The sequence below is a fragment of the Typopeltis vanoorti genome, chromosome 6, assembly GCF_054136105.1.
Source record: "Typopeltis vanoorti isolate ZY-2024b chromosome 6, IOZ_Tvanoo_1.0, whole genome shotgun sequence".
Lineage (NCBI taxonomy): Eukaryota > Metazoa > Arthropoda > Arachnida > Uropygi > Thelyphonidae > Typopeltis > Typopeltis vanoorti.
This window is the reverse complement of record NC_143554.1, coordinates 135,595,431-135,616,415: the sequence shown is the minus strand read 5'-3', so window position 1 is coordinate 135,616,415 and position 20,985 is coordinate 135,595,431. Positions and strand designations below refer to the sequence as shown.

At 37.2% G+C, this 20,985-nt stretch overlaps 1 protein-coding gene across 1 annotated transcript in view; it reads left to right on the top strand.

Moving 5' to 3' along the window:
- Positions 1-20,985, top strand: part of pic (DNA damage-binding protein pic) — a 359,026-nt gene that overhangs the window by 202,411 nt on the left and 135,630 nt on the right. The window contains exon 15 of the mRNA XM_090394454.1: positions 14,211-14,306. Coding sequence (XP_090250580.1) covers positions 14,211-14,306 — 96 coding nt within the window. The remainder of the gene's footprint in view (positions 1-14,210; positions 14,307-20,985) is intronic.

The following is a 20,985-nucleotide window of genomic DNA, read 5'->3' as shown; positions in this document are numbered from 1 at the left end:
GGAGTATGAAGACAGATTTTTGGTTATTACAGCAAAATGTAATTGACACATTCAGCAGATCAGCATGTAAGTTGGCTCCATTCAAGCATAGGTATGGGGATATAAATTGTGACAAGACATCTGTGACAACTAGGCCTATATTCCCAAAAGCTTGTAGTCTGTGTCCCTTTATCCACAGCTCATTGTAGAGCATGTTTTCTTTCAGTGTTGTATCCATAAAAATTGGACAAGACACCAATGGGCTAATGCACTTTTTACAGATGAGAGTCGTTTTAGTCTTTTCTTTGTTTCTAGGAGCACTTGATTTGGTGTGAGAGTGGTACTAATTATCATCATGAGAATGTTCTTGAAAGGGATAGATATAGCAGTGCTGGGGCCATGATTTAGGAAGGGATTATGCTTAATGGATGCACCAAGCCACAAGTTCTGGAGAAAAAAAAAGTTACTATGACTATCAGCAGTATTGCAACGAAGTTTTTCAGTTGTGTTTGATTGTTCGTTCCATTGCGCTGTAGACGAGGAATTCATTTTTATGGATGACGATGCCACATCACATCATACATAACCAGTGGAGATACTTCTTGAAGACCAAGGATATTAATCAGATCGAGTGGCCTAGATTGCATCTCATAGATGCAATCTTGGGGGAGACATTGCTGCTCAAAATTTCCCTCCAGAAAACGAACAAGATCTTATCCTTGCTCTGAAAGAGGTGTTGCTCAATTTGCCGCAAGAACTCCAGAATCACTTGGTGCAAAGCATGTTACAACGTTGTGAGAACTGCATCAAAGTTCTGGGTGGACATATTCCATCATACTGAAATGTCTCTCCACATAGTTTTCTGTAAGCGCTGTACTGTACGTTAATTCCTTAACTATGTCCTTAGGAAATTTGTAACTTTTGCCAAAGACGTATTGCATAATTTGTATGAAATTTATAATATACTTTTTGTGTAATATAATTAATTAGTATGCTGACACTCAATTTATGCCACATTTGGCTGTATGGAAGTTTTTTTTTTCAGTTGGCTATGCTTGCTTATTAAATAACTTGAGGAATTTACAACGTACAAAGGATATAAATTAAACTTTAATCTATATTTCCAATATTTCGGCAATGTCATGTTGCCATCTTCACAGGAACTTAAAATAAAGACACATGCATGCAGGCACTACACACAGTAAATGAGGACGAAGCAGGAAGCTATTGTTTCTCCTAAAAGTCCTGATGGTGACCCCTAGTGGGCTATATAGGTATTCTTGGCCGTTGGGCTGAAGGTCTTCTGATGTAAGTCTCCCAAATTTGGGGCAGTGTCATGCAACCAAATTTGTTGAGGTTGGCGTGTTTCTTAGGGCTGAGGCTGATTCCATGAATAGCCTTTCAAATTTGAATTTACTATAGTGTATTACCGTGGCTTTCTTCCACCGTATTCTGTGGCGTGTATCCAGAGCATGGTCTGCAAAACCAGAGTGGCTGTACTGGTGAAACCGGATATAGTCCTTGCGTTCTGATATTCGCTGTCCTGCCTGTTTGGCCAAAGTAGGACAGCTTACAGCTACAAGGGACCTGGTAGGTCTAGGGGGAAGTAGTGGAGTGGATAAGGGATGCCAATTTTCTATGTGGTCTGTAACACGAGGTCAAGTCATGTTTTTTTAGGATTTTGGTAATTTTTTCTGAGGTGCCTCGGATGTAGGGAATAATGATGGATTTAGGGGTTATGGTTTACTGATTTCAATATTTTTTTGGGAGGTAGCCATTGGCTACGAAAGTGTTGAGGATGTGGTTTAGTTCTGTGGTTAGGACATTGTCATTTGAACAGATAAGTTTAGCCCTGTTGTTGTGTAGTGTCTTAATAACTCCATATTCTTTTTTTGGGGGGGGGGTTGATGAATGTATCTGCCTGTATGAATGGGTTTTCTATAAACTGAGAAAACCAAGGTTCCATCAGGCTGGTGGGTGACTAGTTTGTCTAAGAAAGGGAGGCTATTGTTTTTCTCTTTTTCCAAGGTGAACTTGATTCTGGGGTGTTGGTTGTTTAAGTGTGTTAGGAAGGAGAGGAGTGTATCAGAGCCATGTGGCCAAATAGCGAACACATCATCAATGTAGCGAAGCCATATGGTTGGTTTTTGTGGGGCAGAGTTTAAGGCTTTCTCTTCAAAAGTTTCCATAAAGAAGTTGACCAAGGGTGGGGAGAGTGGTTAACCCATTGCTGTCCCCCTCTATTTGTTTGTAGAATTTTCCTTGCCAAACAAAATAGCCTGAGTTCATTGTGAACTGAAATAGGACTGAGATATCGGGAGGAAATTTAGCTTGGATTAGCTCTAAGATTGCTTTGAGTGGAACATTTGTGAATAAGGAGGAGACTTCAAAACTGACGATTGTGTCAGTATGTTGGAGTGTAAGGTTTTCTTTGCTGGCTTTGAAATGGGCTGAGTTTTTTGTGTGATGGTGTATTCAATAAGGAGGCAAGTAGCCCGATCTAATAATAGAGCATTAAGCTTACCTGCGTAATCCGTTTGGTTAAGTACTACTGTGGCATTACCTTTATCTGCTTTGGTGATTACTAATTCTTTGTTTTTCTTCAATTCTTGCAGAGATTTATATTCCTTATTGGATATATTTGTTTTTGGTGGTCTTGCTTTGGTGAGAACACAAACTACATCCAGTATAATATTGTTGGTGATGTGGTTTGGAAGGTGGTGGATTCCGCGTTCAATTTGGATCATTATATCCTCGACCGGTAATTTTCTGGGAGCAATGGCGAAGTTGTGGTCACTTGAGAGAGTGTTGAGTGCTTCAGCTTCAAATTAACTGAAGAAAGGTTGGCTGCAGTGTCGGTAGGAAGTTTTGGTTTGGAAGTCAAGTTCTTTTTTAATTTCTCAAATTTCTTGATATGTCGACCTGACCAAAGCTCGCGGTTTAACATGCTGGAAAGCTCTTCTTCCAGAGCCCGAATAGCTAAGTTTGCTTCAGCCAGGGGAAAGCGGGTGGCGGCAATTTGTTCTCGCAGCAATGCTTGGCTGGCATGGTTATAAATTCGGAGAGCCTTTTGTGAAAATAACCGGTGCTTGAATTTAACAATTTGGGTTTACCTGATTATCCCAGCAGCGTTTTAGGAAGGTCAGACAGTTCAGTTGTCTTGATAGCTTCAGCTTCATTTTACCATAATGGCAGGTCTTGCGTGCGATGGAATCTCCGTGGATGATAGTAATTCTTGTAGAAAGGCTTAGACACTGGTTAAATATGCTTATTAAATAACTTAAGGAATTTACAACGTACAAAGGATATAAATTAAACTTTAATCTATATTTCCAATATTTCGGCAATGTCACGTTGCCATCTTCACAGGAACTTAAAATAAAGACACATGCACGCAGGCACTACACACAGTAAATGAGGACGAAGCAGGAAGCTATTATTTCTCCTAAAAGTCCTGATGGTGACCCCTAGTGGGCTATATAGGTATTCTTGGCCGTTGGGCTGAAGGTCTTCTGATGTAAGTCTCCCAAATTTGGGGCAGTCTCATGCAACCAAATTTGTTGAGGTTTGGCATGTTTCTTAGGGCTGAGGCTGATTCTGTAAATAGCCTTTCAAATTACTACGGTGTATTACCATTGCTTTCTTCTACCATATTCTGTGGTATGTATCGAGAGCATGGTCTGCAAGACCAGAGTGGCTGTACTGGTGAAACAGGATGTAGTCCTTGCATTCTGAAATTCTGATATTCGCTGTCCTGCCTGTTTGGCCAAAGTAGGACAGCTTACAGCTGCAAGGGACCTGGTAAACACCAGGTAGGTCTAGGGGAAGTGGTTGGTCTTTAGTGGAGTGGATAAGGGATGCGAATTTTCTATATGGTCTCTAACACGAGGTCAAGTCATATTTTTTTATGATTTTGGTAATTTTTTCCGAGGATTTTGTCACACCCCATTATTAAAATTCTCTGAATTAGAGATAAGTTTATGGGAATTGACCCGTCTCTTAATGCATAGCATTATACATGTCTGCAAGGGGATGTGCTTTGCATTATGGGAGATACTAAGGCGAGTGATGAGAACTTATACTACCTTTACCACAAGTTGCCCCAGTTCTGAAAGTACTTCAGGCACAAACTTTGTTTGCTTACGCTTGAATAAAGGATAAAACATTTGGCTGTAGTCATGAAAATGTTTTCATATACAGGTAAAAATGTAGTTTGTCTTTAGCTTTTGTATGTTTGATTTTGGATGGTTTGATTATAGCAGTGTATATATTTATTTATTTTATTATTATTTTTAAGCTTTGTAGATCAATATTTTCATATTTAGAATGTGATATTACAGAGATATTTCTCTACTAAATGTTCCATGTAAGATTTATATAAGCATACTTGAAAAGATGTTGAAAAAGATTGTTAAAGAGAAACTTAGAGAAGAACAAGCTGGATTGAGGCCACATAGAGGTTGTCAAGATCAGATTTTCACTTTGAGACAAATAGTTGAGAAATCGTTGGAATGTGACACGGATCTGTACATGAGTTTTGCAGATCTGGAAAAGGCATACAACAAGGTGCCCAGAGAAAAGCTTTTCAAAAAACACTACAATTATATGGGGAGAATGGAACATTATACGGAGCAATACATAGTCTATATTTAAGTTGTCAGTCAATAGTAGAATTGAAGGAAATACAGGAAAATGGTTTGATGTAAAATCAGGGATAAGACAAGGATGCACATTATCTCCACTCTTATTCATCATCTATATGGATCACATTATGAAAAAAAAGTGGCATTAGGTCTGATATTAGAATTAGAAATGTCAAACTTAGCTCTTTGTTTTATGCAGATGATAATCTAAATATATCTTGTGCAAGTCTTCAGGATTCTCTAATTAAATTTAATAATAACTGTAACAAATTTGGCATGAAAATCATCAATAAAAAAAAAAATTAAAAAAAAACCGAAACTATGAAAATAGGCAAGAGCATAGAAAACTTCAGCTGCATTCTGATTGAAGATCATATAGAACAAGTAAAATATTTCAGCTACTTAGGCACAGTTTTTAGTGAAGAAGGCAGGTTAAATCTGGAAATAGACAACAGAATAAACAAAGCTTGTATGGTGGCCAACTGAATAAATTTATATGGAATAAGAGAGAAATTAGCCAAAACACCAAACTAGCAGTATACAAAATAGTGTTTAAACCAGTTTTAAGTTATGGATCTGAGATTTGGGTTAAAAATAAAGCACTTGATCAGTGACTAGGGACCACAGATATGAGGGTTCTGAGAAAACTTAGAGGAGTGAACCGATGACATCAATGGCAGAATCATATTAAAAATGAAGATATTAGAAAGAAACTTGACATTATTTGCATTCAAGAATGCATCAGCAGAGCTAATTGACGGTAGTATGGCCACTTAAATAGAATGGGTGAAGAAAGTTTTAGCAAAACATGTGTTTGATAACAAGATAGTGGGAAAAAGACCCAGAGGAAGATTAAGATCCAGGTAGATTGATTCAGTCAGAATTGCCTTAGAGATCTGAAACACTAGATATGATGATACTGACGTAATAGATTAATTTGAAGGAAAATTATGTATAAGAGATTAATAATAATAAATTTAATCATGTAATGCTGTTATAGTAATCTGAATAACCCTTGGGGGTTTATATCAGGATTAATGATGATGAGAAAGTGATATGACACTTGAGTTTTTGTAATGTATCATTTTGTCTACAATATGACTTATGTGCAGTGTAATTTTAGTCTTCTTGGAAAGATAGTTTTTGATTGGAATCATTTTAGGGATTTTCGATTTTTCTAATATGTGTAATTTATTCATGCCTTGTTTACTCTTTGGTTGTTTTGGTGATTAGAGTGTAATATTCCATGTAAGGCAGTTTGTTAGGTTATCATAATCATGGACTTTCATAGCATTCTATGAACGTAGTCAAGCTGATTCTCTATTTTTATAAGTTAGTATGCACCTATAGGATCCTGTAGGACAGTCAGTAGATAAAAGGAAGCAAGAATACTCTGACTGTTCACAGAAGTGTGGAATTTTTACCTCTCACAAACAGAATAATCATATCCGAGAATTCTGCAGCTGATAGATGCAACACACAGTTGCCATATTGCTAATCCAGTTAACAACCTCATGAAAGTGCAGTTGGACTATTCTGGCTGGCTCTCATGATATTTTTTCTATGTATTATACCATTTCCTTCCTGTTTTATGCTTATGCATAGACCTTGCAAGCTTTCAAAACGGGATCTAATGGAACAGAATGGTTGATCCTTAATTCTTACACTATCCTATGCCTGTAAATTGCAAGTGTTCTTCTGACCAGTTTGCTTGTTTAGTGGGATGAAATACTTAGTCTCTGAGAGGGAAAACCTTACTACTTCTGTATCAGGCTCGCTAACTCACTTTCAGTTGAAAAGTCCTGATAAAGGTTCTTTATGTCCTACATGAAATTCGTACCCAGGTCTTTCTAGTCAAAGGGCATTCTCGAAACAAAGCTACAGAGGTTCTTTTTATAATATATATATTATAATATTTGATATGATGGATTTTTTTTGATTATATGATTATAACTGAAGAAACTTAAACGACTAAAAGCTGAGAGATAACAAATTAGTATATATATATATATATATATATATATATACAGAATTCGTCAAAAAATAAATGTATCTTTAACAGATGTCATCTATGGACTTTTTTCGAAGTTGGATCGAATTATGGTAGGAATTTATAGTATGATGTTCTCTCAAAAGATATCATTACTCACATAAATGCTAGCATCAACACATGACCAGTAGGATAGTCAAACAAAATGGCCAAGGCACAATTGTTGTTGTTCGAGGAATGCAAGACCATTTTAAAGTGGTATTTCAAATTTGAGAATATTGGTGAAGTTCAGCGACAATGGAGGCATGAGTTTGCAAAAGTTTACATCCAAAACGGTGTAAAGGTGTAATTTAATAATAAGGTATGGTACCTTTTGGCAACTCATATATAAAAATATGACTTCTGCATTACTTCAACCTTGGTAATACCTCTGGATCTGACTCCCACCGAAGAGACCTCAATAAAGGTTGAAACCGGTCTAGGTAGTGACCCTTCCCATAATGCATAGCATTATACATGTCTGCAAGGAGATGTGCGTTGCATGATGGGATACTAAGGCAAGTGATGTGAAGTCATACCACCTTTACCACGAGTTGCCCCAGTCCTGAAAATATTTCAGGCGCAAACTTTGTTTGTTTACCCTTGGATAAAGGATTAAACCAAGTATATAATTTCTTCATATCCTTAATTTATAGTATAACCAAGTGAATAAACTTCCAACAAGTTGTGACACTTTTGGCTACTTGTATATGGAAATGTGACTTCTGCATTATTTCAATTTTAGTATCACTTCTAGGTTTAGCTCCAGCTGATGAGACTTCAGTTAATGTCTAAACCAGTCTGGGTAATATCCCTTCCTATAATGCATAGCATTTTACATGTCTGTAAGGATATGTACGTAGGATACTAAGGCAATTGATGTGAAGTCATTAGCCTTTATATACGAGTTACCCTGTCTTGAAGTTACTTCATGTTCAAACTTTGTTTGCTTACACTTGGATTAAACCAAGAATATAATATGGCATCTTTAATTTATGATTTATAAAGATATAGTTAAGGCAATTTAACTATATCTTTAAAAACTGCTAGAGAAACTGCAGGTTTTTTGGAAATAACAGTTAGATAAAAAGAATAATACTTGGATAAAAAACAAACAATGGTAATTGGCACACATCAGTAATAAAGGCAATAAATGTCTCTCGCAGGCAATAAATGTATCTCACCATTGGTCTATCTGAAAAATCAGATAGACCAATGGTGAGATAAAAAGATGTTCTATATATATGTATATTATTGTAACAGAAGAAAAAGGAAAAATCACGGTTGCAGTTTTAAAAAGATTTCAATGATATTAATTAAGGTTTTATCAATTTTGGAACCATATTTTTATTTAAATTTCAGGTTACACTGTTGTATGTAAAAATGGGTCATGCACTCTGATCAGCTTTCTTTTTTTTAAATTAATTGGAATATTGCCTCTTAAGATGTCTTTCATCTTCCCAAAAGCTATCTAGCCTAATTATATCTTTAATTTTATTTCTTTTGTTTGTCCACCTTTCATTTTCATGTTTTGTCTCAGATAAACACATTAATCTGCTATCTCCACTTTTCCATCTTCTAGTATAATCCCCTTTTGGTCTTATATCATCATTACCTTGTGTTTTGTTTAGATGTCTTCAGTCCAGTTTGACTGGAAACTTGAGCTAATCCCATTAATTTTATTTCTGAATCATCTGTATATTCTGCCAAGAGAACTATATCATCAGCAAATTGCAGATCAGTTAGGATTTTTCATTAATTTTAAGTCCTTAATAATATATGCACGTAAACACAAGAAAGATATTTAATTAACCAATTATTTCGGTCTGGAAATAGCAGACCATCTTCAGTGGCACTACAAGAACAGTTTTGAAAAAAAAAATACAAGGTAGAATACTAACAATAGATCTTATTTAAGTTAAGGGATATTACATTCCGTATTGTTTCTTAGCCGAATAAGAAACTCAAAGAGTTTCACGCCGAATATAGAAATTATTGTAGCAAACAGAACTTACATCCCTTCTATGAGAGTTTCCAAAGTGTCCTAATAAATTATTAATTATATGAAGAGCCAAAGGCTTCAATTCGGTGACATGAACTTATTTAAGTTAAGGAATATTATATCCCATATTGTTTCTTAGCCGAATAAGAAACTCAAAGAGTTTCATGCCGAATATAGAAACTATATAAACTTCTGCGATTCCAAGCGTAAGCAAATACCTGGATGGTGCACCTGACCCATTTGCTAGTGCAAACTGAGGCAACTCATAGCAAGGGTGGAGCAAGCTCCGATTACTATTCTTGATATTTACCCATAATGTGAACTTAGCTCCTAGGAGCTGTATTACTGTTCTACATTATGAGAGAAGGTCACTATCCAGACCGGTTTCAACCTTTATTCAGGTCTCATCAGTGAGTAGGTAGACCTAGTTTAATACCAAGTTTGTAGCAAACAGAAGTTACATCCCTTCTATGAGAGTTGCCAAGAAGGTGTCCTAATAAATTATTAATTATATGAAGAGCCAAAGGCTTCAATTCGGCGATATGAACTTATTTAAGTTAAGGGTTATTACATCCCATATAGTTGCAGGAATGTAGAACAGTAATACAGCTCCTTGGAGCTAAGTTCACGTTATGGGTAAATACCAAGAATAGTGATTCTCGTGGAAAGGCTTAGATGTTGGTTATGCATTTTCACTATATAATTTAAGGAAATCACAACGTACTAGGATATACATTAAAATAAATTTTAATATATTTCAATATTTCGGCAACGTCACGTTGTCATTTTCAACAACTTAAGTACAAGACATGTGCACGCAGGCACAACAAAACAGTAAGTGAGTGAGGAAGAAGTAGGAAGCTATTATTTCTCCTAAAGTCCTGATTGTGCCCTCTAGCGGACAATGTTGGTATTCTTGGACGATTGGGCTGAAGGTCTTCTGATGTAGGTTTCTCAAATTTGAGGAAGTCTCATGCAGCCAAATTTGTTGAGGTTTGGGTTGTTTCTTAGGGCTGAAGCTGATGGAACCTTGGTTTTCTCAGTATATAGAAAACCCACCCATACAGGCAGATACATTCACCAACAATTCCCCCCCCCCCTCACAACAATATGGAGTCATTAAGACACTATACAACAGGGCTAAACTTATCTGCTCGAATGACAATACCCTAACCACAGAACTAAACCACTTTCTCAGCCAATGGCTACCAACCCCCCCCCCCCAAAACATCCAAAACCACACCTCCCCCCCTCCCCCCCCCACTCACAACAAGGATTACTCAAAATCCATCACCATACCCTACATCCGAGGCACCTCAGAAAAAATCACAAAAATCTTTAAAAAAAACATAACTTAACTTTTTGTTACAGACCATATAAAAAATTGGCATCCCTTATCCGCTCTACTGAAGACCCCCCCAGACCTACTTGGTGTATACCAGGTCCCTTGCAGCTGTAAGCTGTCCTACTTTGGCCAAACAGGCAGGACAGCAAATATCAGAATTTCAGAACACAAGGACTACATCCGTTTTCACCAATACAGCCACTCTGGTCTTGCTGACCATGCGCTGGATACCTGCCATAGAATACGGTGGAAGAAAGCCAGGATAATACACCGTAGCAGATACAGATACAGAAAGGCTTTTCATGGAATCAGCTTCAGCCCTAAGAAACGACCCAAACCTCAACAAATTTGGCTGCATGAGACTTCCTAAAATTTGGGAAACCTGCATCAGAAGACCTTCAGCCCAATCGCCCAAGAATACCAACATTGCCTGCTAGAGGGCACAATCAGGACTTTAGGAGAAATAATAGCTTCCTACTTCTTCCTCACTTACTGTTTTGTTGTGCCTGCGTGCACGTGTCTTGTACTTAAGTTCTTGAAAATGGCAATGTGACGTTGCCGAAATATTGAAATATATTAAAATTTATTTTAATGTATATCTTAGTACGTTGTAATTTCCTTAAATTATATAGTGAAAACCAAGAATAGTGGTCGGAGCTTGTTCCACCCTTACTATGAGTTGCCTCTGTTTGCACTACCAAAATGGATCAGGTGCACTATCCAGGTATTTGCTTATGCTTGAAATCGGCGAACTTTATATAGTTCCTATATTCGGCATGAAACTCTTTGAGTTTCTTATTCAGCTAAGAAACAATATGGGATGTAATATCCCTTAACTTAATAAGTTCATGTTGCCGAATTGAAGCCTTTGGCTCTTCATATAATTAATAATTTATTTGGACACCTTCTTGGCAACTCTCATAGAAGGGATGTAAGTTCTGTTTGCTACCAACTTGGTATTAACTAATTCTGCCTACTCACTGATGAGACCTGAATAAAGGTTGAAACCGGTCTGGGTAGTGATCTTCTCTCAAAATGTAGAACAGTAACACAGCTCCTAGGAGCTAAGTTCACATTATGGGTAAATACCAAGAATAGTGATTGGAGCTTGTTCCACCCTTACTATGAGTTGCCTCTGTTTGCACTACCAAATTGGTCAGGTGCACTATCCAGGTATTTGCTTATTCTTGGAATCGCCGAACTTTATATAGTTTCTATATTTAGCATGAAACTCTTTGAGTTTCTTATTCGGCTAAGAAACAATATGGGATGTAATATCCCTTAACTTAAATAAGTTCATGTCGCCGAATTGAAGCCTTTGGTGCTTCATAGAATTAATAACAATAGATCATTTAAAAATAGAACAAGCTGTGTGATATTATATCAGTAAGTATTAAAGGGAATATTTTTAAGCAGAGACATGATTGAAATAAAGATATTAATTAATAATATTAAATAACATAAAATGAATATGAATTAATGAGTTATCCTGATTAAACTTTCCCAGATTTTTGATATAGATACACAGTCATTCCAATTCAGGTTAGGACGATGGAGTAAGCCTCTACGCTTTCTTTGAATAAACGTTCAAATTTATAACGGGATCTATGTAAGAGGCGTGTTTTTTTTGACCAAACGATGTTGTGGTTAGTTTCAATCCTGTGCTGAGCCAGTCCAGATTTTTCAGGTTTGTTGTGATGAATGCAGGATTGATGTTCTTGGATTCTTTTTTCAAGAGAACGTCCAGTTTGTCCAAAATAGGAGAGATCACAGTTGCAGGGAATTTGATAAACTCCAGGAAGAGATATAGTTGAGCGTTTGTCTTTAGGAGAAGGAAAATGGGAAGATAATTTGTTAATAGGTAAATATGTAGCTGTTAACTCATATTTCTTCAGAATTCTTGCGATAGGTTCTGAAATCCCGGAGATATAAGGAATTGGAACTCGACGTATTGAATCTTCATTGTTTTGTGGTGGATCATAAGAATCGAGAAGATGTTGAGTACTCTTTTCCAAATATATATAGCCAAATATCTAGCTAAATTATTGAAATCTCACATAGGAAACTCTAGTTCCTTTCTAAAAAACTCCTTAGATTTCTTAGAAAAATTAAAAAATGTCTCATTGCAACCCACAGATCTTATGGTGAGTTTTGATATAGAATCTTTATATACAAATGTACCTCTCAAGGAGACTTTAAAATTACTTGCTGACATCTTTCCAGAAGACATAAAACTATTTGATTTTGTAAGACACTCTGGATATTTCTTATGTCAAAACAAATTTTACAGCCAAGTAGAAGGAACGGCCATGGGAAGTCCTCTCTCTCCTGCTTCAGCCAACTTTTATTTAGAACATCTAGAAAAAGTCCTCTTCTCATCTATTTTCCCTCAACCATCCTTTTGGGTAAGATATATAAATGACATCTTTACTGTATGGCCACACAACAAAGACTCCTTACCTTCTTTTTTAAACAGTATCAATTCCTTACATCATCATATAAAGTTTACTATGGAAATGGAAGAAAACAACCAGTTATCTTTTTTTAGACGTTCTCCTCATCCAGTCACCTTCAAATACTCTTACAACTACAGTTTACAGGAAGCCAACGTTCACAGGTCATTATATTCTTAAAGAATCAGCCCATCATCCTTGTCAAAAAAACAGGAATCATAAAATGTCTAATCAGAAGAGCCAAAACTAATTGTTCTACTTCTAATTTTTTACAGAAAGAACTTTCTACAATCCAACAACAATGAAACTCGATGGCTTTTCCGAAAAGAGTACTCAACATCTTCTCGATTCTTATAATCCACCACAAACAACGAAGATTCAATACGTCGAGTTCCAATTCCTTACATCTCCGGGATTTCAGAACCTATCGCAAGAATTCTGAAGAAATATGAGAACAAATTAACAAATTATTAACAAATAAATGAGAACCTATTAACAAATTATCTTCCCATTTTCCTTCTCCTAAAGACAAACGCCCAACTATATCTCTTCCTGGAGTTTATCAAATTCCCTGCAATTGTCATCTCTCCTATTTTGGACAGACTGGACGTTCTCTTGAAAAAAGAATCCAAGAACATCAATCCTCCATTCATCACAACAAACCTGAAAAATCTGGTTTGGCTCAGCACGGGATTGAAACTAACCACAACATCCTTTGGTCAAAAACTCGCCTCTTACATAGATCCCATTATAAATTTGAACGTTTATTCAAAGAAAGCGTAGAGGCCTTACTCCATCGTCCTAACCTGAATCGGAATGACTGTATATCTATATCAAAAATCTGGGAAAGTCTAATCAGGATAACTCATTAATTCATATTCATTTTATGTTATTTAATATTATTAATTAATATCTTTATTTCAATTATGTCTCTGCTTAAAAATATTCCCTTTAATACTTAGTGATATAACATCACGGCGCTTGTTCTATTTTTAAATGATCTATTATTAGTATTCCCCTTTGTATTTTTTTTCAAAACTGTTCTTGTAATGCCACTGAAGATGGTCTGCTATTTCCAGAACCGAAATATTTGGTTAATTGAATATCTTTCTTGTGTTTACGTGCATATATTATTCAGTCTTTATTTCACAAGTATCCTTAAAACATCAAATTTTAAGTCCTTGATCTTTCCGACTTAAGAAGAATCTATGGCAGATGGTTGAGTTTTGCAGATTAATTATCTCCTTGTCTAACCCTCCTGTTTATTGGAAATTTTTCACTTATGCAATATTTTAACAGTGATTCTAGAATAGCTGAGTTTTAATGGAGTCAGATGTTTTTTTTTTTTGGAAGGTCTGTGTAAGCCAGACAGTCTCATTATATTCATTTGTCTTTTCTGTAGTTTGCCTAAGAATATGAATATCATTAGTGGCACTTGTAATTATATTTAAAACCCTACTTTCTGTTACGATTGCATTGTATTTAAGCTGTTGTGCATGCACGCACACATATGTACTGACTATTAAACTCATTTTTTTTTTATTACTGGTTGTAAACATTTTGTGTTTGTTCAGTATGTTGAATTTCTGTATGTGACCATTTATTATTAACCAAATGTCAATAATAAAAGGTCACACCGTTTTGCACACACGAACACACATCAGTAAATTATATAATTCTGTTGTTAACAATGTAATATTTCGAAGGTTTATGAATGACTTGATCTCCTTTAATAGTATACTTGAATTTATTCTTTCAGTCTTGCCCTTGCAAATGATAGTACTTTACTCATTGGTACTATTGATGAAATTCAGAAGCTCCATATAAGGACTGTACCATTAGGCGAATCACCAAGGTAATGTGGAGATAGTATTCAAGTTATGCTTTACTATAGGGAATCATGTATAACATATGATAAGACTTCCTAACTTTATCTTATTATTATTTAAAATTATTTTGCAATAAATATCTATTGATATTATAATCACAAATTTCATCATTTTTTTTATTGCTATTTTTTTTGTTTTTTCTGGCACTATAAAAATTGTTTTCTTTATATGATTTACAGCTATGGGATTTAACGAAAATTTAATTTCTGTTAAATCCCATTTTCCTCCTCTTAATTTGGCTATATAACTTACTCATCTGTTTTCTTCTAGTTGACATTTCATAAATCTTCTGCATTCCTTCATCATTCCAAAATCTAGATAATACAATACATTAACCTAGATGTGGTCTTGTCAGGATTTAATATGTAACAGGTTAATCCTTTCCTTGGTCCTGCTTATCTCTGTCATTTTCTAAAAAGAAAAATGACTCCAAAGTACATGAGCCTCAATAACACATTCAGTTTGATGATGCCTTTAGGTTGAATGGGTTTGAATTCCATCTAAGACATGAAGAAGCTTTTTCATGGCCAAGGTGAAAAATGAAATAAATTTCAAATTATCCTCATTTGTATGTTGTAATGCCTTTGCTTTTCTCTTGTTCTAACTGGTTTTGGGCACATATTTACACTTTCTTAAATTAATGTGTCTACAAGTATATTAGTGAATACAATAAATCCAGTAAAAGCCACTATAATATATTAAAAATACACTTCTTCTTCTTCTTCTTCTTCTGCAGCTTCTCCCACTTAAGTGGGGTCACTGTTGATGATGAGTCTCCTCCACATCCTCCTGTCTTGGGCTGTCACCACATCCAAGTTCTTCATCCTCAAGCCCTCTTCTACCAGCTCTCTCCATCTCTTCTTTGGCCGCCCACGCTTCCTCCTTCCTTGCACATCCATCTGCATGACCCTTCTTCCCACATGTTCATCCTCCCTCCTCATCACATGACCAAACCATCTCAACCTTGCCTCCTGTATCTTCGCTCCTAAGTTCATAACTTTCACTTTTCTCCTCACATAGTCATTTCTCAGACGATCCTTTCTGGTCACACTGCACATCCATCTAAGCATTCTCATCTCTGCTACTTCCATCCTGCTGATGTTATTTTTCCTCAGGGCCACAGTTTCTATACCATATGTGATAGCTGGCCTCACTACTCTTCTATAGATTTTGCCTTTCAGATTGACCGGCACCCTCTTATCGCATAACACTCCAGCCATCTCCCTCCAGTTCCTCCAACCCACTTGTATTCTGCATCCCACTTCCTTCTCAGCTCCTCCATCTTCTTCCACTGTTGAACCTAAGTATCTAAAGTCCTTCACCTTCCTGATAATATTTCCTTCCAGCTCCAGATCTGTCTCCTTGCCGTCACCCACTGTGCAACACATATACTCTGTCTTACTTCTGCTCAGTCTCATACCTCTCTCTTACCGTACTTTTCTCCATCTTTCCAGCTTAATTCCCGCTTCTTCTCTTGAATCTGCACACAGCAACATGTCATCTGCATACAACATTGTCCAAGGCGCATCTTCTCTCACCTCCTCCGTCACCACCTCCATCACAATATTAAACAGAAATGGACTTAATGCTGACCCTTGATGCAAGCCAACTGTTACTTGAAAACTTTCTGTCTGTCCCAGACAGGTCCACACACTTGTCTTCACATTTCTGTACATCTCCTGCACCAACCTGACATATTTCTCCGGAACCTTCTTCTCCCTCAGACACCTCCAGACTTCTTGCCTTGGCACTCTATCGTATGCTTTCTCCAGATCAATAAATGCCAGATGTAGCTCCCTTTGTTTCTCTCGAAATTTTTCCATCATCTGCCATAACCCAAAGATAGCATCTGTTGTTGATCTACCAGGCATGAAGCCAAATTTTTCCTTTGCAATCTCCACCTCCTTCATCAATCTTCCATCAAGAACCCTTTCTAGGATTTTCATTGTGTCGGACATCAACTTTATTCTTCTGTAATTATTACAATCTTGTGCACCCCCTTTACCCTTGTAGATGGGGACAAGAGTACTCTTCCCTCCATTCCTCGGGTATATTTTGCTGTTGGCAAACTTTCATGAACAGGTCCCACAGCAGGTCAATTCCCTCTTCCTCTTCAGTGCCTTCTATGCCTCCACTGGAATCCTGTTAGGACCCACCGATTTTCCATTCCTCATCCTCTTCTTGACCTCCGTCACTTCTGCTTTACTGATGTTCTGCACCATCCCCTCAGAAGGCTGCCCATCTTCTCTGTGAGTCCTTGCATTTTCCTCATTCAAAAGTCCCTCAAATTATATTCTCCATCTGTTTCTTATGTCCACATCTCTCCATAATACTCTTCCTTCAGCATCTTTGATCTGCATCACATGTAAGATGTCCTTTGCTGCTTTATTTTTACATTTCGCCAGTTGGTAAATTTTTCTCTGTCCTTGTTATGCTATGGCCTTCGCCTGTGCCACAACTCTCTTGGCCTCTTGCTTTCTCTCTCTGTCCTCTTCCACTCTTGACTCATCCCACTTCTGCTTTGCCTTCCTCTTAGCTGTCACTGCCACTTGTACATTATTATTCCACCACCAACTCTCCTTCTACTCTCTAATCTTACCAGATGTCTCACCAAGCACCTCGATTGCACAGCTCAGGATTACTTTTGAATTATGTTTCCACCAATCCTGTACACTTTCCAGTTCATCTGAAATCCTCTCTAACACCCTCTCCCTAAAACGATTCCTCACACTCTCTTCTTTTAAGCGAAACCACTTAATTGTCAAGTCTGCGCACAGCAGTCGGTGTTGCTGTGCCCACTTGATCTGTTGGAATTACTTTACAATTTGTCACAACCTTAAGATGTTTTCTTGTAGTCAAAATGTAGTCAGTTTGTGAACTGTTGTTACCACTCCTAAATGTTATCAAATGTTCTTCCCTCTTGTAGAAAAACAAGTTCACAATTGCCAAATCAAACACTACTGCAAAGTTCACAACCCTCTCTCCTTCCTGGTTCATCATTCCCACTCAATGGCCACCATGCACCCTTTCACAGTCTCTATTCTGTCTCCCTATGTGTCCGTTCAAGTCTCCTCCGACAATCACCATCTCGTTTTCTTCCAGTTCCCTCATTTCCTCATCTAACATGTTCCAAAACTCATCTTTCTCCTCTGCTGTACAGCCAACTTGCAGAGCATATACACATAATATGACTCCAAGACCCAATTTCATTCGCATGATCCTGTCGTTCCTTCTACCAACTTCCAGTATTTCACCCTTTATTCTGCCACACACCACAATTCCTACACCATTTCTTCCCTCGTTATTCGCTCCAGAGTAGAACAATTTATATCCATCTTCCAGTTCCTTTGCCTTTTCCCCCTTCCACCTTGTCTCCTGCACACATAAAATGTCCAACTTCCTCTTCCTCATCATGTCTGCCACCTCTCTTCCCCTTCCAGTCATGCTTCCAACATTCAGTGTTCCCACTCACAACAACCTCTCCACCTGCTGGGCTCACTTCTTTAACCGCACCCGCCCTTGATGTGGTAGCCCTCGTCCACTTCTCGCAGCTGTAGGGCGATGTGACTGCACGTCGCTTAAGGGGTATGCCCTAGCCCTTATATCATTTTCTCTTTGACTCATATCATAGCTAGAGCTGGCAGTGAAGTTTTATGACTGGATGCCCTTCCTGAATCCAACCCTCGCCATTTATCCAGGCTTGGGACTGGCACCTATTGAGGCTAGCTTGCCTCCTTCCGTGGCTGCATAAGACGAAATGACTTAGCAAGATAGGAAAGATTCACCCCTAGCCCTCGAATACCCTAATAGCATCAGGGGGAAGGAGCAAGGAGAGGTGAAAGAAGGGGAGGGACCAGTCTATAGAATAATATAACAGATGTATATTACATGAAGTAAGGCATGGTCCAGCATCTGGTACCTCGGGTTTGCCATGCCCGTACTCACTAAAGTGAGCCTTTGAGGTATTAAAAATACACTAATTAATCTAAAAATACTCAATAAATAAATAAATAAAATCACATATCTTACAGGAGCTTCATATAACACACTCCACACTCAAAATAGCCTTGAACCAGAACTTCTAATACTATTATCAAGTGCCATTTGAATTAAACCAGCGATATTTACCTTCTCTCAGACCAAATCAAGTCAACTGACATAAGATCAACAGTTTTTTATTATCAAATTCCTAATATGTACCCTCTAGGAATGTATAGGATACTATGATAGCACCACATAATAAGTTTTAACTAACTTCTTATCACCAACTTTTTGATCCAAATTAGTTTGTTATTTGTCAGTACTCCAGTGTTGTGAGGTCTTATATTTTGGTTTGTTTTCTAAGACATTTCTAACTGCATTTAATCTACCTAGATCTTGGTCTTCCTCAGATTTCCTCTCCTGCCATCCTGCCATCAAATACTTGTTTTTCTAACCTTTCCAATCCCATTCTGTTTAATTGACCATACTGTAAAATTTCCTTTTGTCTTTTATTCTAACGAGAAAGTTGTAATTACACACTAGACAATTAATAGTGAATAGCTGTGTCTCCCATTTTCCATTTTTTTTGTCATTTGTTTGCTGTAACGACTCAAAAAATGGTTCCACTTCTTTCTTATGAGAACCCTCTGTGGGACCATGGACACAAATAAATTTCATTGTCTCCATTTTGAAGTTTGTCTACATAAGTCTACTTGAAACTGCCTTCCAGTCATTGAGTTTAAATTTTGTTGTTTAATGCTGTGGCTACTCCTTCCTTTCCTTGATTGTAATTGCCCATATATAATGTTCTGTACTTGTTATTTAGTAAGATGTTACCTGTTTTTGGCTTTCTTTTTCTCAGTAATGCCAATTATGCCCATGTGGTACTTTTCCAGTTCTTCTGCAAGTTTGATTTTCTCTTCGTTGATAGTTCCTGTCTTTATTTCTTCTGACTTCACATTTGTTCTTGATCTACATGTTGAGTTTGAGTTTGTTTGCTTAAGGTCAAAGCCAAATAAAAAAAACTTGGTAGTGACCACCATGTCACATTAAAGGAATGCGACAAACTGACAGTGGCCTCTGACATAATGTCAAATCCTCACCTTCAGCAGGTGCATCCCATTAGTAGACATCCAAGTGCTGAACAAATGATGATGGACTGGAAATTTGAGACTTAGCCAAACAAATTGTATTCTCTATTGTCTTAAACCACAAATATGTATGATGGTGCAGCATGGTGAGATTTCATGCTGGCTGGGTTGTCGCCCAATTAAACAAATCCTCCAATATGATTATATCCAACATTTTGGTCATATAAGGTAATCCTGCATCAGTCCATCTAGGTCTTAGATGGTCATCTAAGACCTAGATGACCATTTTTTCCCCTGGCATCCTGATATCAAATACCGTTTTTGCTAGCTTTTCCTGTATCGTTCTTGTAAGAGACCATTACCCTTAGATTTACTAGCTCTTCTCACACATTCTCGAATGCTAATGATGTCAAGTTTCTTTCTCGTGTCATTTTTTCAGATTCTGCTTTTGATGCCATTTATCTACTCTCTTAATTTTTCTCAGAACTCTTATGTCTGTGGTCTCTAGTGTGATCAACTGCCTACTTCTAACTGAACTTTCAGATGTACAGATTAAAATTGTTTTGAGCACTGTCATGTATACTTCTAGTTTATTGTTTGAGTAACTTCCATCTTATTCAACTGGCTCCCCATCATACCGGTGTCATTCTCCTTTGCCATCTGCACTAAAAATTTGCTTAAATAAGTTAATGTTTTACTTTTTCTATGAGCTTTCTGTTGAGAAGTTAATATTTTCCATGTTTCTGCCTATTTTCATAGTTTTCAACTTTTCATTCCTGCTTTCCCTATTAAACTTTTTGCAGAATTTATTCAATGCAGTTAAGAGCCTTGATGACTTATACTGGATTTATTTAAGAGTGTAACATTATCTGCATAAAGTAAAGACGTTGGGGTGCTTAAGGGTCAAAGCTGTATAACTGAGAGGAGACCTCCACATAGCCTTTAAAGGAATGCGGAGAACTGACCTAATGTCCAATCCTCACTTTCTCGTGGTGCACCCTGTTGGTTATCTATCTACCTGGATACTGAACGAACGAGGATGGGCTGGCAGTTTGGGATTTAGCTGACCAAATTGTATTCTTATTGGCTTAAACCAAAATACAAAATGATGGTACAACATGACAAAATTTCATGACAGCTGGGGTGTTGCCCGGTTAAGCAAGGGCCCTCATTGTTTTCGCCAGGGAATCAGGGTGAACAGCGAAAAGTCAATTACTGGAACAAATCTGAAAACAAACCCCAACTCAACATCACCAGAGTTAAAGATTCGGTACTATCAACGTAAGAAGCCTGAATGGCAAAGAAATGGAGCTAGCTGAGGAATTAGATAAGTACCAGATCGACATAATAGGGGTGACTGAAACAAAAAAGACCAAAACTGGTGAGATCTTTCTGAGCAATAAATACGAAATGTTATATTCAGGCAATGACAATCAAGGAAAAGAAGGAGTAGCCATAGTATTCAACACAAAATACGAGGCTAATCTTCTTGAATGGCAGTCAGTTTCAAGTAGAGTAATGTGGGCAAATATGAGAATGGGGAACTGGACAATGAGACTTATTTGTGCCTATG